The sequence below is a fragment of the Mesoplodon mirus genome (genome assembly GCF_964341445.2).
Source record: "Mesoplodon mirus genome assembly, chromosome: 9".
Classification (NCBI taxonomy): domain Eukaryota; kingdom Metazoa; phylum Chordata; class Mammalia; order Artiodactyla; family Ziphiidae; genus Mesoplodon; species Mesoplodon mirus.
This window is the reverse complement of record NC_138985.1, coordinates 104779789-104796092: the sequence shown is the minus strand read 5'-3', so window position 1 is coordinate 104796092 and position 16304 is coordinate 104779789. Positions and strand designations below refer to the sequence as shown.

Sequence of the window (16304 nt, the reverse complement as noted above, 5' to 3'; positions counted from 1 at the left end):
TTGCCCATTTGTCTTAGTTCGTTTCTGCCTCGTTCGCTAATGTTAACTCAGAATGAGGAATGTCTCCTACAGATTTTCTCCTTGATATTTTATTTTCCTTTATATTTTTCACTTTCTGAGTCAGTCAGTGCTTCTTTGATTCAAGGTTAAAATCACCTATTTCCGTCTTTTTAGTTATTCTGTCAGTCATGCCCACATGTGTTTCAGTTTCCTGAGACCTTTGAAGAAACTGTAGTATCTCATGTAACTTCTGATATTCTTTTACTGTTGCATATAGTCTTTGGGGTTTTTACTGGACATAGGAAGGGGGTTTTAAAGCATGCTTCCTTATGCTTAGGAGGTTAAGGAATTAGTTGCAGTATTTAATTAATGCCTTAGAAAGTCACCGAAAAACAGGTTTTTCCATAAATGTAATTGTGTAGGATATAAGATAGCAATATTTTGTAAATACACTGATAAAAATGTAAAATAATTCAAAATATTATAAAAATTAAACAGTGTTATTAAGCCCAATTTTATGATGTGGAAACTGAAGCTCATAAAGCTTAAATGACTTAAGGAAAATGGTAGAACTAGCTAGAGACAGCTCTTGTATCAATGTCCATGTTTTCCATAAAAATTTTTTATTAAAACTGGGACTCAGTTACTACTACTGCTCTTAAACAGATTACGTCTTTGGTCTATTGGACAGGACAGTTGATTTTTGCACAAGGTATTTAGCATCCCTGGGAATGAATGCCAGTATCACCAGCAATGTGATAATGGTCAGTGTGAGAACCAAACACTCTCCCTTCACATTTCCATCATGTCACTCCCTTTCACCTGCATTTCTGGGGTGGCAAGAGTAGAACTGCAATAATTGGGCCAGACCAATAATGACCAAACAAACTGGTAAATTATTACATTACATAACATCTATTTATAGGACATGGAATTGAGCCAAGATAGAACATTGAAGAACCAAGGTGATTTGGTAACAGAAAGATAGCAAGGGCATGGGTAGGCTGTAAGTATAAGAACGTCGTCTTTGTGCTATGACAAAAGTGAGTCTTTTGGCATTCCGAAAACTGTTGCCGTCAACACAAGGCCATGTTCTCGACAAGGTGGTGAAAACTACCCTCGTCATAAGTCAGGAATAGGCCTCTAGATCTTAGTTCTGATATTATCTTCTCTGTTAATTCTTCCAGATCCTGGAAGAACTCGGTATGGTATCCTAACAATGGTCAAGAGTATTGGAACATGGTGTGGGCCAAAGACCCTGTTAGCCCTGCAGTTATAAAGATAAGACTTGGTTGAAGAGATACAGTGAACCCCAGTATAAATGATGAGTGAGACTTGCAGTAACCTTGAGTTGATGCTAGGCCACTAATTTTCTATTAGAGACATAACAGGATTATTCTAGGCCAGCTGGTAATTCTGCAGCACTGTAAACTGCAAGAGTGGAGACAGAGATCCAGGCAGACTATTGTCTCCTTGTTCTTTCATTGTATCTTTTTCAGAATTGGGAAAGATAAGATTTTTTTTATTTTTCAGAAATAACATGAATTATTAAAGAATATCTTTTATTAAATCAGTGTTTCTTTTTAGTTTTTTTAAAGAAGATGTTGGGGGTAGGAGGTTTTTTTATTAATTAATTTATTTATTTTTGCTGTGTTGCGTCTTCGTTCCTGTGCGAGGGCTTTCTCTAGTTGTGGCAAGCGGGGGCCGCTCTTCATCACAGTGCACGGGCCTCTCACTATCATGGCCTCTTGTTGCGGAGCACAGGCTCCAGACGCGCAGGCTCAGTAGTCGTGGCTCACAGGCACAGTTGCTCCGCAGCATGTGGGATCCTCCCAGACCAGGGCTCGAACCCGTGTCCCCTGCATTAGCAGGCAGACTCTCAACCACTGTGCCACCAGGGAAGCCCCTAAATCAGTGTTTCTTGATGATATTTTCCTATTGTCATCTAACAGTGGCATGACCATACCCACATTGCTGCAGACTCAGTCAATGGGCAAAGGTAGTCTGTCTAAACTTTTTTTTTTTTTTTTTTTTTTTTTTGTGGCCGTGTTGGGTCTTCATTGTTGCACATGGGTTTTCTCTAGTTGCAGAGAGCAGGGGCTACTCTTCATTGCGGTGTACAGGCTTCTCATTGTGGTGGCTTCTCTTGTTGTGGAGCACGGGCTCTAGGTTTGTGGGCTTCAGTAGCTGTGGCATGCAGGCTTTGTTACTCCATGGCATGTGGGATCTTCCTGGACCAGGGCTCGAACCCGTGTCTCCTGAATTGGCAGGCAGATTCTTAACCACCGCACCACCGGAGAAGCCCTGTCTAAACTTTTTTAACCTGTGCTCCTTTTGTTAATTATAAGATGCCATAAATGTTACATCTAATAGCAGAAAATTTCTCATCATTTTACATCTCATCATAATGTCTGTTGCTTCTATAAATGTGTTTCAGTTGCATTTTAGGAGACTGAGTATTTGGGTTTGAATATATTTTTTCCCAGTCAAAATAATGGGAAACGGGCTTTTGGTTGACATTTGAATAGGATGTCTGATTTTTCTTAAATGGACTACTGATGTTAAGCAGGAAATGCTTGTGTTTTAATTCCAATTTATAGACAAAGACACTGATTCTCAAATAGTGTGGGTGGGAGGTATAGGTAGGCATATTACTTAGGCAGAGATGTCAAATAACTTAATACTTAGTCTTAGCTATCAGTAGTGTGCCTTTTCGTTTTTAAGTTTTTATAAATGAAGCAATAACGTTTTCATGAACTAACTATGCAGATTATTTTTTGAGTTGTTAGTTTGCATATATGGATGACTTACCAAGGCATACAAATTAAATTATGCTATATAGCCCTGGCTTTTTCATATATTTGTAATAATGGTCACATAATGTTGTACATGTGAGAGACCTCTCGAAGTGCTAAAAGAACTATTTTAATGTAAAGTGTTAGTATTTTGTTTTACTCTGTAAAGTTGTTAACTGAAAGCTTTTTAATAACTATCCTCAGTAACATGGCTTTTAAAATGATTTCTAATCATTTTATTTCCATAAGTGTACAATTTATGAACCTAGATTTGATTCATAATCAAAATTAATGATAGTATCCTTGTGAGTTTGACAGTGCCTTGGGTTCAGTTTTATTTAAATTTAACAGTCTCCACAGATTTTTTGTTTGTTTGTTTGTTTTTTGTTTGTTTTTTGCAGTACACGGGCCTCTCACTGTTGTGGTCTCTCCCGTTGTGGAGCACAGGCTCCAGACGCACAGGCTCAGCGGCCATGGCTCACGGGCCCAGCCGCTCTGCGGCATATGGGATCCTCCCAGACCGGGGCACGAACCCGTATCCCCTGCATTGGCAGGCGGACTCTCAACCACTGCGCCACCGGAGAAGCCCTCCACAGATGTTTTTAATCTTCAGTTAAAAACATCTGCGTGGCTCTGCCTAATCTCATGTATCTTGTTATTTTCTCCTTTTAGCTGTGTCTCTTTCCCAGTTCCACCCAGCCACATGCCAACAACTTTTAGACATGGTAAAGTTAATTAATTTAGAGAAAGTGGCAAACAGGACTGTGAGAAATTGTAAAACATTAGCAAGTTTGACTCTTACGCCAAAAAGAGGAAATTGTATGACTATATAAAGCTTAGCTCCATTTATTGTTATACTTTTTTAAGTGAAACACACACACACACACACACACACACACACACACACACACACATATCCCCTGAGAATAATAAATTCTTAGGCTTAAGCATCAAGACTAATTAACATATGCTGAGCTATAAAGGCTTTGTGAAGGGAATTATAGACAGGCAGTTTCCACTGACAGCTGAGTGACAGGTTCTCCACTTTGGTAGGCTCACCCTTTTAGTATCTCAGCAAGGGAATGATGAGACAGGCAGGGGACATGATGTGAAACTGTCTCTTGAATACACCTTCATTCTTAGGCTTGCCTCAATCATAGTCCTTTCAAATTGTCTATATTTTGCAAAGTCTGTCTTGTTTGAATTTGTGTAACATACTTAAGGCATTTAAAAAGGGGGAGCCTATGCCCTTTAAATTTTTAAGCCCTCCCAAGTGCCTCACATGTGACTCCTGGGCCAGCCCAGCCTGTCTCTTCTCTAACTCTGTGGTCTCTGGGGCCTCTGTCACTGTTTCTCTTCCCTCGTTTACTTGGATCATGGAACCCCCTACTCATCCGTCTTCCCCCCACGGTTCCCCACCTGTAGCCGTTGGGTATTCCTTCCTTTGTTCTTTCCTTGTAGAGCTTGATCAAAACAATTTTATCATAATTTTCCTCCTTATCCCTATTAATATGTAATATGTGATCTCCTGCAACCTGAAGTCTTGGTCATTCCTTCTGGGATCCCTAGGAATTAGTAGGTTCTCATGAAAGTTTATATGACTCAGGTGTCTAATCCTTCTTTTAGATACTTGGTATAAAAAAGATGTCTGTGATCAAATGAGTTTGTGAAATTTGACATTCTCTATGTCCCTCTTGGAAATTCAGCATGCACAGTATCATTCTAAGTAAGTCTGCCAAAATTTTAATTTTGTTTACCTTAGTGTTATACTTCTCAAGTGAGTTTCACCATTGAAAAGCTACCCTTTACCCACTAACAGTTAAAGTAAGATATTGGTTTCCAACAGGCTAAAATGTATTTGGATGCTTATAAGTTTGTTGTACTATTTCAGGTTTTCTCTACTTTTAAAAGTTGATGAGAGAAATAATCAATATAACCTTGAAAAGAGTAATAGCTGACAATTGCTTTAACGTGCTCACAATATGACAGACACTTTTATATGTACTTTCATTTATAAATTCATTTAATCCTTGCATCAAATTTTATTAGGTTGGGGCTTCCCTGGTGGCGCAGTGTTTGAGTCTGCCTGCCGATGCAGGGGACGTGGGTTCGTGCCCCGGTCCAGGAAGATCCCACATGCCGCAGAGCGGCTGGGCCCGTGAGCCATGGCCGCTGAGCCTGTGCGTCCGGAGCCTGTGCTCTGCAACGGGAGAGGCCACAACAGTGAGAGGCCCGCGTACTGCAAAAAAAAAAAAAAAAAAAGTATTAGGTTGGAACTGTCACCTACATTTTACAGATGAGTATGGAAGCACAGAGGCTGAGTAACTTGCCCAAGCTTACACAACTAGGAAATGGTTTAAGTAGGCTCCAAACAGGCATTCTTGTCCCAGAATCCGTGCTCTTTTCTAGCCATTATGCCATAATCCTCTAGTTGAAAGGAGGGAGTTTTCTCAAAGTGAAGTGAGGATCAGTTTCACATGCTGAGGAAATCTTGTGGCCTCCTTTTCTTTGTGAGCGTTCAGTTTTCCTTTTCAGGTTCTGCTTAGTTCTGAGTAATCGAACAATAACCTCCACCACGGTTACCTTCAGCGCTCCCACTCCTGCCCCACCACATCCTTGCTTTTCTAGGGAGAGTTGGCAGAGAGCGCTGATGGAGGACAAGTCCATCCTTGGCATATTTGTAGTGGGTGTGAAGGAATGGCACCTGGACAAGACCAGATCTCTGCGTCTAGATACTTATAGGAATATTATAGAATAGAAGCTTATACAAGCATCCTAGTAGAGGAAGAATCTCTGTAGCTCTTTGTTTAGAGGGTTCCCAAGACCACCTCCATGTTCTGTAATTCACTAGAGGACTCACGGGACTCATATAGTCAGCCTCTCACTGTAATAACTCACAGTTGTGAGTATAGGAAGCAGAATCAGCAAAGGGAAAAGGCACTTGGGGGGGAAATTCTGGAGGAAATGAGTCACCAGTTGCAAGAGTCCTTTCCCAGTGCAGTCATGTAGGATGTGCTTAATCAAATTGTAACAAGTGTGATGTGTTGTCACCAGGGAAGCTCATTCGAGACCCAATGCCCAAAATTTTACTGGGGGCAAAAAGAAAGCAGGTGACAACCTAAGTGTCCATCATCGGATGAATGGATAAAGAAGATGTGGCACATATATACAATGGAATATTACTCAGCCATAAAAAGAAATGAAATTGAGCTATTTGTAATGAGGTGGATAGACCTAGAGTCTGTCATACAGAGTGAAGTAAGTCAGAAAGAAAAAACAAATACCGTATGCTAACACATATATATGGAATTTAAGGGAAAAAAATGTCATGAAGAACCTAGGGGTAAGACAGGAATAAAGACACAGACCTACTAGAGAATGGACTTGAGGACATGGAGAGAGGGAAGGGTAAGCTGTGACAAAGTGAGAGAGAGGCATGGACATATATACACTACCAAACGTAAAATAGGTAGCTAGTGGGAAGCAGCTGCATAGCACAGGGAGATCAGCTCAGTGCTTTGTGACCGCCTGGAGGGGTGGGATAGGGAGGGTGGGAGGGAGATGCAAGAGGGAGGAGATATGGGAACATATGTATATGTATAACTGATTCACTTTGTTATAAAGCAGAAACTAACACACCATGGTATAGCAATTATACTCCAATAAAGATGTAAAAAAAAAAAGAAAGCAGGTGCTTAGCATAAACCACATTGTTTGTACAAATAATGTAGGCACAGTGAGCCACTATTGGGGAAAGTTGTTTATCAGTATAGGGAACTGTTTGCCATTCAGGTCCTCCAGGTGTTAGTACGAAGGCCAACCATGCAAGCAGGCTTTAGAAAAGCATTCTTGAGCCTGCTATGTTAAGTCTTTTGGACACCCACCCTGTTCCACTGGGAACTCTGGCTCTGCTTTTAGGAAGGAAGCCATCATTTTGAGACCCTGTGCTGTTTTAAAATAACTTTTGACTTCTGTTAATAGACGTGGTGGCTTTCTTGTTTCAAACGCTTAAAGTTTTCGTTCAGTGCTGTGTTGAAAGGAAAGGTTATTTTACAACACCCAGGGCAGTGAAGATTATAGCAGATTAGAATGTCTCTATGTTTGGGATTGAATGGAGAATTGCTACAAGGTAAATTATGTTTGTTCTCTTCTTTTATACACTGTCTAGAAAAACAGAAAAAGAACACTGGGTTACATTAGGCAACTTGTTACTTAGAATTTTTAAGAGTTTAATCATGTGACATTCTTGCTGAAGAAATTGTTACTCATCAGCTGTCATTTGATAATTTAAAGAAAACTTTTTAGTTTTAAAGTAGAGATGTTTTTAGGAGTCTGGTAAATAAAACGGAAGTAGTAATCTACCATAGTATGCTTTATACAATAAAGAGGAAAGTGGGAAATGGTTACTTTGTGATTACATCTCTACAGAGTAAAAAGACAATTTTCATACCTGTGTCAAGGAACATAGATCATTTAGATTTCAATCGGCTTTATGTAACTATTCCCCTTCTTAGCAAATTTGAGAACAAGTTTGGGCTAATTTTAGATCTCTATCTTTGATTATTCAGAGTATAAGTCATTTTGCTTTATGCCTGCTGTGCTCTTAATCTGGCAGGCAGTTTCTTATTACAGAGTTCTGGTCAATTCAGTTTAATAAAAGATTATGGAACCTCATTATTAAAAGTGTAATGTATTCAACTTTTTTTAAGACTCGAGTATATCTCCCTAAATATTTTTAAATGTATGCTAACATACAGGAAGAAAGGCTACTTCAGCAATGGATAGGGGAAAATAAAGTGTGTGGGAGCTAGAATTTTAAGACCCCATAAAGCTCTTACTATCCTTGCTTATTTTTTTAAAAAAGTATCAATATTCTAATGTGATGGGATAATAAATTGTATTTCATCTTTTCAGAGCCAACTTGAAAGGTGGCCTTTGACATCTTCTTGCCTCCTTTTCTTTACCCTTGATTGACACCTGTTTCCCCTCCCAGAAGTGTCCATTTCTTTCATACTGTCCTTTAGCTCCTTAGTCCTCAGTTGGGTGAACCACTTCCAGTCTCAACCCTGCTTCACATTCCAAAATTATCTTAACTTTCTTTTCCCTTCCTCTCCAATGAAAGTCATCTTTTCCTTAATGAAATTGATCTGTTTGTGATTAAGAAGGAAGTATGGCAAGTAAGTTAATTCACAGTAAGAAATTCATGATGAATTATCTTTCCTACTGTTACTTATATTTTAAAAGAAGGAATTTTTTTTCACCTTCATACACCAGTAGGAATATTCATATTTACAGCCTGCCTGGAAAGGCAGGAAACTCTGGCAACATCTACCAAGGGTTATAAAAAAATGTTCTTATAATTTCCCCAGTAATTTCATTTTAAGAATTCAAGTCTAAGAAAATAACCAGAAATAAACACTTCTATACAGAGATATTGATCAGAACGATATGTTTAATAGCCAAAAAAAGTGAATTATGTCATGAATATAAATGATAAATATAGTGACAATATAATGAGTTGGGAAAGCAGAAAAAAGGGATGAGAAGGATAGCTAAGCACTCACTGCCCATTTCAGATGTCTGTGGGTGCTCTGAGGGTCCCAAGCCTTGGGCTACAACAGAATCAGCATGGAGTCAGGTAGGGGTCATGTCTGTCTAAAAGCTAAAGGATTTTCAGGTATTTAAAACAGGAGAAAAGCAACTAAATAAAGGTTCAGTATAAATTATAAAGGTGTTTTTCTGCTTAAGCATTCCAAAATACCCAAAGTTTAATTAAGCAGGGTTGAGTACAAAGCATGGTAGGTTACGAGTATGGGCTTCAGATGACATACTATGTCCGAAAGCAGCTGTGTGACTTTGGACAGGTTATTTAATCTCTCTAAACTTCAGTTTACACATCTTAAAATGTGATAATTACATTAACCTTATAAGGTTGTCTTAGAGATTCAAGAACATAATTCATATAAAGTGACTCATCTCATATAACAAGATGTGTACTCAAATGTTACTTTTTATTATCGTTATTGATTTAGTGAGGAAGATAGTTAATTATCAACAGATCACAATTTTAAGATTCTAATTTTAAGATTCTTTTGAGGTTATCTGATTTTTCAGAGAATTAAGTTATATGTTGTTAGGAAGATAATCTGTTGAAAAGCATTTTAGATTTTGTAGCTACAGACGTATTTAATTCTGCTAGGTGAGAAGCTATATGCAAGTCACTCCAAATAAATGTTCAGAATTGGTGTGCATGGTACCTGCAAGGAAATAACACTTCTAAACTTTTAACCTTATAAACACAGTCCATAAAGTTACAGTAGAAGTCTCAGAGCTCCATAAAATTTTTGCAGGATAATTTTCACAAGTCCTTTCTTGTCCTAGCTAGATGGATGTGCACTAAATGACTTATCCTAAAATGAATAAGCAAATAGCAAGTTTGGGAATGCTTTCACTGGACTTGCCTCTTGTTTTAAGGAAGCTAAGTCTCTCTCTAGATAGAGTGCATGAAATAACAATTGATACGTTGTTATAATTTTTTTTCCAAAGGATTTGTTTCCTTTCCAATTAAGGAGTTTTAAAGGAGTCAGCATAATATAACCTGATAGGTTTTACGTGTGTTAAATGTAAAAACTCATTAACCTATTTTAGTTGAATTATTGGCAAACAGTAAAATTAATTGAGAATGACAGTCTAATGGCTTTTGCATTGATCTTTTGAAATTACGTTGATTAATGACACTCATTGTCTTGTAATAATTTCTTACAGGTTGTCAGTGAATTCAAAAATAGTTTTATAAGCCTCCACACAAAGTTCTATGGGGAATATTAGCAATATTTCGCTTACTTTAGTGATCTTTGATGCGAGGTGGTGTGACTGTAGCATCCATGTTTCTAGAGATTGTTCAGAAGTGCTGAGGTGAGAATTTGCTTTGTGTGCATCTCTGTGCCCAGTGCTTTCTGGGAATTATACAGGGCCTCTCAACAGCACTGTTAGTTTGCATGCTAGGTCCATTACAGATAAGGAAAAGGGAGTTCACAGAGATTTTTTTTAAAGGCTTGAAACTTTTCCCTCATATTAAATTCCTCAAACATGTACAGAGTTTGGTGGTTAAAATCACAAAAACTATTTGTGGGCTTGGAATGGGGATTGGTTGATAAACTACAGCCCACAGGCCAAATCTCATCCGCTGTCTGCTTTTGTATAGCTGGCAACCTAAGAATGGTTTTTACAGTATTAAATGGTTGGAAAAAAAATCAAAAGAATAATAATATTTCATAACGTGAAAATTACGTGAAATTCACATTTCTGTTTTTTTGGAACACAGCCATTCCTACTCATTTTTTTTTTTTGTCTGTAGATGTTTCCATGATACAGAGGGAGAGCTGAGTAGTTGGAACAGAGGCCCTTTGGCCTGCAAAGCCTAAAAGAATTACTTTCTGGCCCTTTACAGAAAAACTTTGCTGATGCCTGGTCTAGAGTGGTAGTTTATCTCAGGCTTTTATAAATGACTTTATTCATTATTGAATGCTTACCACTTGCTGTGTCCTGTGTTGGGTTCTTGTATGCAGATGCAATAATGAACAAAGGGACATAGTGGGTACCTTCATGGAGCTTACAGCTTAAAGCTAATATTTTGATTAATATTTTAATAGTCATAAGGTAGATGTAATAATACAGTTATTTGGTCATTAATAAAATATTGTAATATTTGTAAGGTAGACTATTAATAATTTAAATAATAAATTATTTGGTTAACTAATCTAATAATAAAATTATTTGGTTAATCTGAGCATTTACCATAACCCTTACTTGAACCTTTTTTCTTTTTAAAATATACCACACTGAACATAAACCTTTGCTTTTTAGATGACTTGTGATTTTACTGAGATTAGGATCATATATTATGAGCATATATTTTTGTGTTTGCTATAGCTATAGATGCCAGCACTATTGGAAATTAACTTGAACTATTACCATTCCAGGGCATGTTCTGAAAACTGTTTATTGCTAAATTTTACTAAGTTCCTGATATCAGTTTGTTTCCTTGTCATTTTTCTTTCTATTGAGAAATAATGACTCATTAAAAAATACTGTGAATTATTTATGTAGTACTTTATACTGCTATATTGGTTAAGCCCCAGTGGTACATTTGTATTTCACTTTACCTGATTGGATGTTCACTTTGTTAACATTAATGTATTGTTAAATTTTAGTTTATATAATTGCATATGAAGCACTAATATTTGTCACCATTTTAAGAACCTGATTAATCATACATTAAAATAAGTGTTACATAGTTTTCTAATGGCAGCAGGTAGCATCATAATGCCTGAAAAAATAATGTCATTGTTGCTTTTCTGAGTTAGACTCATAGTCTGATTTATCCACATTAATATTTCAGAGAAACGTACCATTAGTCCCATGAGGAGAGAAATGGTTTTAATCCATTCATCATTTATCTATCCATCAAACTTCTGTAGACTGCTTGGTATGTGCTGGTATTGTCTTAGCAACTGAAATGCAGTGGTCAGTTTCCCTGTAGTCAAGGAGCAGAGAGTCTTCTCTTGCCCGAAGATCCTGTGGTCCCAAAGCTATAGGCAAGGATTTGCCAGACATGAATTTTTGCCTCTCTGTGTGTGTGCGTGTGTGTGTGTGTGCGCACACGCGTGCGCACGCAATTTGTTCCACTTTGGTTAATTTGCTCCGTTAATTTGGTTAATTTGCTTTCTCTCATCCTTGAAAACTCTTCGAATGGCAACTTTATATACTAGATTATATTTAACTTTCACTTACTCAGCTGTTTGTCAGAGACCTTGCATTGTTTTATTCCTGAATTAAGAAGTCGGAAGTCCCCTCGTGCTCTGGTTTTACATACCTTTGCTTCCGTAAGACATTGGAGAGAAAGGTGTCATTTCAAAAATATCGTTTCTTGCACCACCTCAATTCACTAGTGCCAACAAGCTGGCACTTTTGTGGCACTATATTTATAAATATTTTTCAGTGTTTTTCACTAGTTATCTGTTGTAGAAAAGGCAAAGAACTTATAAATTCACTTCATTATGTCCAAAAGGTAATCCAGGAGACATATTTACACAGGCATCTCTCTTCCTACTTCTTTTTACATGAGGAAAATAGGGTGCTGTAAAGGAATTTTATAGGACATCTAACTTGATTTTACTTAAAATGTAGTTGTAGTTTATCATTAGTTCAGTATTAGTTTTTCTGTCGTGTGGGTAAACTTAGGAAGTCTGCTCGAAGAAACTCAAAGTTTTTTAGAAATAGTTTAATTTCAGGTAATTTCGCTGTGAATATATTTTATAATACTTGTACCTGAGTCCTTATGCTAATCTTGAATGTCATCACAGCAGTGATTTTTAAAGACCATTAATGTAGTATAATTTGTACTTTTTTGGGTAAAGTGCTTGTCGTAATCAGGTCGTTATTGTGATAGTCTAACATCATTGCTGAGATGTCTTGTTATGTGAAATAATAAAGATAATGAGAATGATTCTAATGATCAAGGTATAATACAGGCATGACAGGATATGTCTGACACTTCCTCTTTACTTTTATAGCTCTTGATCTTGTTCCTAGGCTGACATCATTACTTATTCCTACCTTTTATCTTATTTAACACAGGGATGTGAAATTATTTCAACTCCTGATCAATACCATACTGACTTTACCAAGTGCCTTGAAGTGCTCCGAAATAAGATAGAAGAAAAAGACCTACAGGTAAGATAGGCGCCTATTTGGTGGTTAAGAGTCTTACACCAAGGATGTGAAAAATCCTGTTTTTACTTATCTGAAATCATTATTTGCTTTTGTGCTGCTTATCTGGATTCCCTTGTCAGGTTTTTTCAGTATATGAATAAATCTGCACTTAGTTGTCAAAACATTAGCACTTGAATCATAGGTCACAGGTTCCAGAACCTTACTGTGATGAGGTCCCAAAATGGGTGAAGTGGACCTTGTATAAAGCAAACAAAACTGGCAGCTCATTCTCAGCCTAAAGGGAGTAGCTGCTTTCTATCTCAGGTTGGTTGTTGCCCTGAAGAGCTGTGTGTGTTTGTGTGTTTATATATTATGTAGGCAAGACAAACAAACAACTATGGCCTAGATTTGGCCAACATTGCAAACTCGTATATAAACAAATAAAATATTACTGACTTTTTTTTTCAATGAGAAAAGAGTCTGCTGCTTTGCACATGTGGACTCTTTAAGGTGTTCAATAGTGATTTTCACCTAGCACCCAAGTGTATAATCACATCAATTAGCTAATGCACAAATTTGTATGTTTTTATATTTCACAATTTTTTTGATACTTGTTGAAATGATATGCAGACTTTTTAAAGTCTGTATTCCGTGAAGATCCACGAAATTAAACCTGAAGCAGTGAGTGACAATTGACCATTATTTTCCTGGGAAGGGCAGGAAGGTAAGCTGAGATGCATGATCCAATGTGTCATTTTTAAACTAAGAAAACTAGGAAAACACCTCTGTACATTAGGATGGTTTTCACAGTACAAGTAACAGGAGACGTGTTTCAGCCTTTCCTCAGTAATCGAACGGGGTAGGGCCGACTTCAGACACAGCGCAGTCAGATCTCATGTCTGCTTCTTCCATTGTCTTGGCTCTGCTGTGTAAGCTTTCTCTTCAGTCTGGTTCCCCTGACTGTCTGCAATGGCTGCTTGTAGCCATTTTTTTTACACCGTGACATCTAGAGGGATTGAGGGGCAGGGTCGTCACTTCCCACCGTCATGAGACCTAAGTCCTGAAATCTCTCCATTAACCACCCCTTGGTTTTGGCGAAGGATGATGAGAATAACCTGATTGTCTTGGACTGGAGCAGGGAATGGGGGGTCAATCCACATGTCTCATACAGTCCAACTACAGGGCTAGTACACGTGTGGCGGGATGGCCTAGGCAGTGGAGACGCACCCCTAATAAAAGCTCACTCCTTCGCAGAAGTTATGAAAGATTTATTCTCATGTATATTTATTAAGTTGGGGTAGTAGATCCTTTTCTCCCTTTGAAGGAAAAGCCTTGTCAACTATTGTAATTGACAAGTAGCTCACCCTGCAAACTCGATAAACGTAACTGAACGAACATTTCTCATCTCTGTTGTCGCTTGAGCTGTACCTAATGTGCTACTTCCAGCAGTCAATTGCGGTTATAATGTATTTGTTTAAGGAAAACACAAGACAACCTATTGAGAGTTATAATGTATTTGTTTAAGGAAAACACAAGACAACCTATTGAGAGTTATAATGTATTTGTTTAAGGAAAACACAAGACAACCTATTGAGAGTTATAATGTATTTGTGTAAGGAAAACACAAGACAACCTATTGAGAGTTATAATGTATTTGTTTAAGGAAAACACAAGACAGCCTATTGAGAGTTATAATGTATTTGTTTAAGGAAAACACAAGACAACCTATTGAGAGTGCTCTGCTTCATCCCAACACAGCTGATGTTGAGTTCCTTGGAAAAAAATTCTAAATCTTCACAACTGTTTCAGTTTTCCTAGTACTTCCACTGAGTATATTGAAAGCTGGGAATGAAATTATGTGAGTGTCATTTGTTGTGTCTAATTGATAGTGTCTCTAATACAGCATTCAGTCATTGAATCTCAAAACAAATCGTCGTATCTCAAACTCAACAAGGCCAAAATCCAGAGAGACCGTCAAACCAGGGGAGGAGGATAATCAGGTGTATATAATCTGTGAAACAAATTGGACAAAGTCTTGGCCGAGCCAGTGGAGGCCTGGTGCGAGAGGACCTATTAGAGGACTTCTGCATTGGGCAGAAAGGGCCGCACCCTCCTGCTCCCACCGTGCTTAGTCATAGGCTGGAGGCCGCCAGGGACGTGCATGGCCCTGGTGGCAGGCTGTGCTGTGTCATGAAGGGGTTGCAGCTGGGCCGGGTAGCCAGCTGCCCTCCTCTCAGCCCAGTAGCGGGGTCCTTGTGGAGAGAATGGGAGCTGGGCACCTCCGTGGTTGGCATGCTTTGGGTCCAGTGCATTCTCCAGCCTCATCTTGAGTCCCCCCTTTCTCCTTGTTCCCAAAATATGCCAGATTCCCTCCTCTCCTTTGCCTTAAGGTGTTTTTTGTATATATGTTGCCCCCTCTCTCTAGAATGTTGTGAATATATTTTGATTCTTTTTTTTTTTTTGTATTTTTCCTTGTCTTTGCCAAGGCCATGATGGCAGAGTATGCCTGACGTCCTCAAGGACGTCCTCTTTCCGCCACCATAGCTCTGGTGAGAGCTCTGTAGAGCTCTGCGGCTCTACATTTCTATGCCTCCCTCTTTTCTCCTTTACGATACTCTGAACACTTCTAATAATTGTGTTAATTGTGTATATCTAATTGTTTGCTTAAGGCCTTTCTTCCCAGCTTGACTCTGTAGCCCATTAGGCTGGGATCAGGTCTGTCTTGTTCACGATTGTACGGTAGCCCTGTGCGTATAAGAGATGCTCGGGGGCTTCCCTGGTGGCGCAGTGGTTGAGAGTCCGCCTGCCGATGCAGGGGACACGGGTTCGTGCCCCGATCCCGGAAGATCCCACATGCCGCGGAGCGGCTGGGCCCGTGAGCCATGGCCGCGGAGCCTGTGTGTCCGGAGCCTGTGCTCCGCAACGGGAGAGGCCACAGCAGTGAGAGGCCCGCGTACAGCAAAAAAAAAAAAAAAAAAAAAAAAAAAAAAAAAAGAGAGATGCTCGGGGAACTCACAGGAGAGCAGGAGATGATGCAGTTAGGGGAGAGGTTTTTTAGAGAAGGCTGAGACATGAGAAACAGATAGAAGTTAGATGGCAAAGGGGAGAAGATGGTGGCCAAGTATGGCAGTCCACAGAGAAGATGGCTAACACTTCAGTGAACCAACAGCAGATCGTTTGAAGAGCTTTACGACAGAGAACAGTGTGGTTACTTGGTGTTTGAAGAAACATGGTTAGGTCAACTGAATTCATTACTAACCAAACCATCCAAATTAGCTCTTGTTCAGACTGAAAAAGATGGTTATGTTAAATCTGAGGACTCTCTCTGTGAGCTTCCACCTGACTTTATGTTTAACCTGGGAGCACAGCATTGTCTTTGGGTTAACATAATAGCAGGAGAAAAGCAAGATTAGAAAGATTGGAAAGGAAAATCATAAAAGATTCCCCTCCACACATTCTCCTACCCTCAAGTGAGATCATCATGAGGGCTTTTACAAATTTCTTTCTAAAATACACATAAACTGTGTCAGAAAATCCTCTATACGTCTCCACCTAATAAATCTTACAAAATTATCATACATTTCTTGTTTTCCACTTATTAAATTATAAATATGAATTTGTATTCAAAGTGTCTATATTTTGTAGTAAGATCTTATCTTTTTAGCATATACTTTAAAATATTAACTATAGTATAAATGAATTAAAGTAGTATTTAATATGTTAAGGAACCATACTGTGTAACATATTAGAACTTTACAGAATTTGGATTAGGGTCTGTCATTATCCTAAAGGAGT

The 16304-nt window shown here is 38.5% G+C and overlaps 1 protein-coding gene across 2 annotated transcripts in view; it reads left to right on the top strand.

Annotated features, from left to right (window-relative positions):
- Positions 1 to 16304, top strand: part of TPK1 (thiamin pyrophosphokinase 1) — a 336199-nt gene that overhangs the window by 160571 nt on the left and 159324 nt on the right. For both annotated transcript variants that reach the window (XM_082631771.1, XM_082631772.1), the window contains exon 6: positions 12435 to 12530. In XM_082631771.1, the coding sequence (XP_082487897.1) occupies positions 12435 to 12530 (96 nt within the window). The remainder of the gene's footprint in view (positions 1 to 12434; positions 12531 to 16304) is intronic.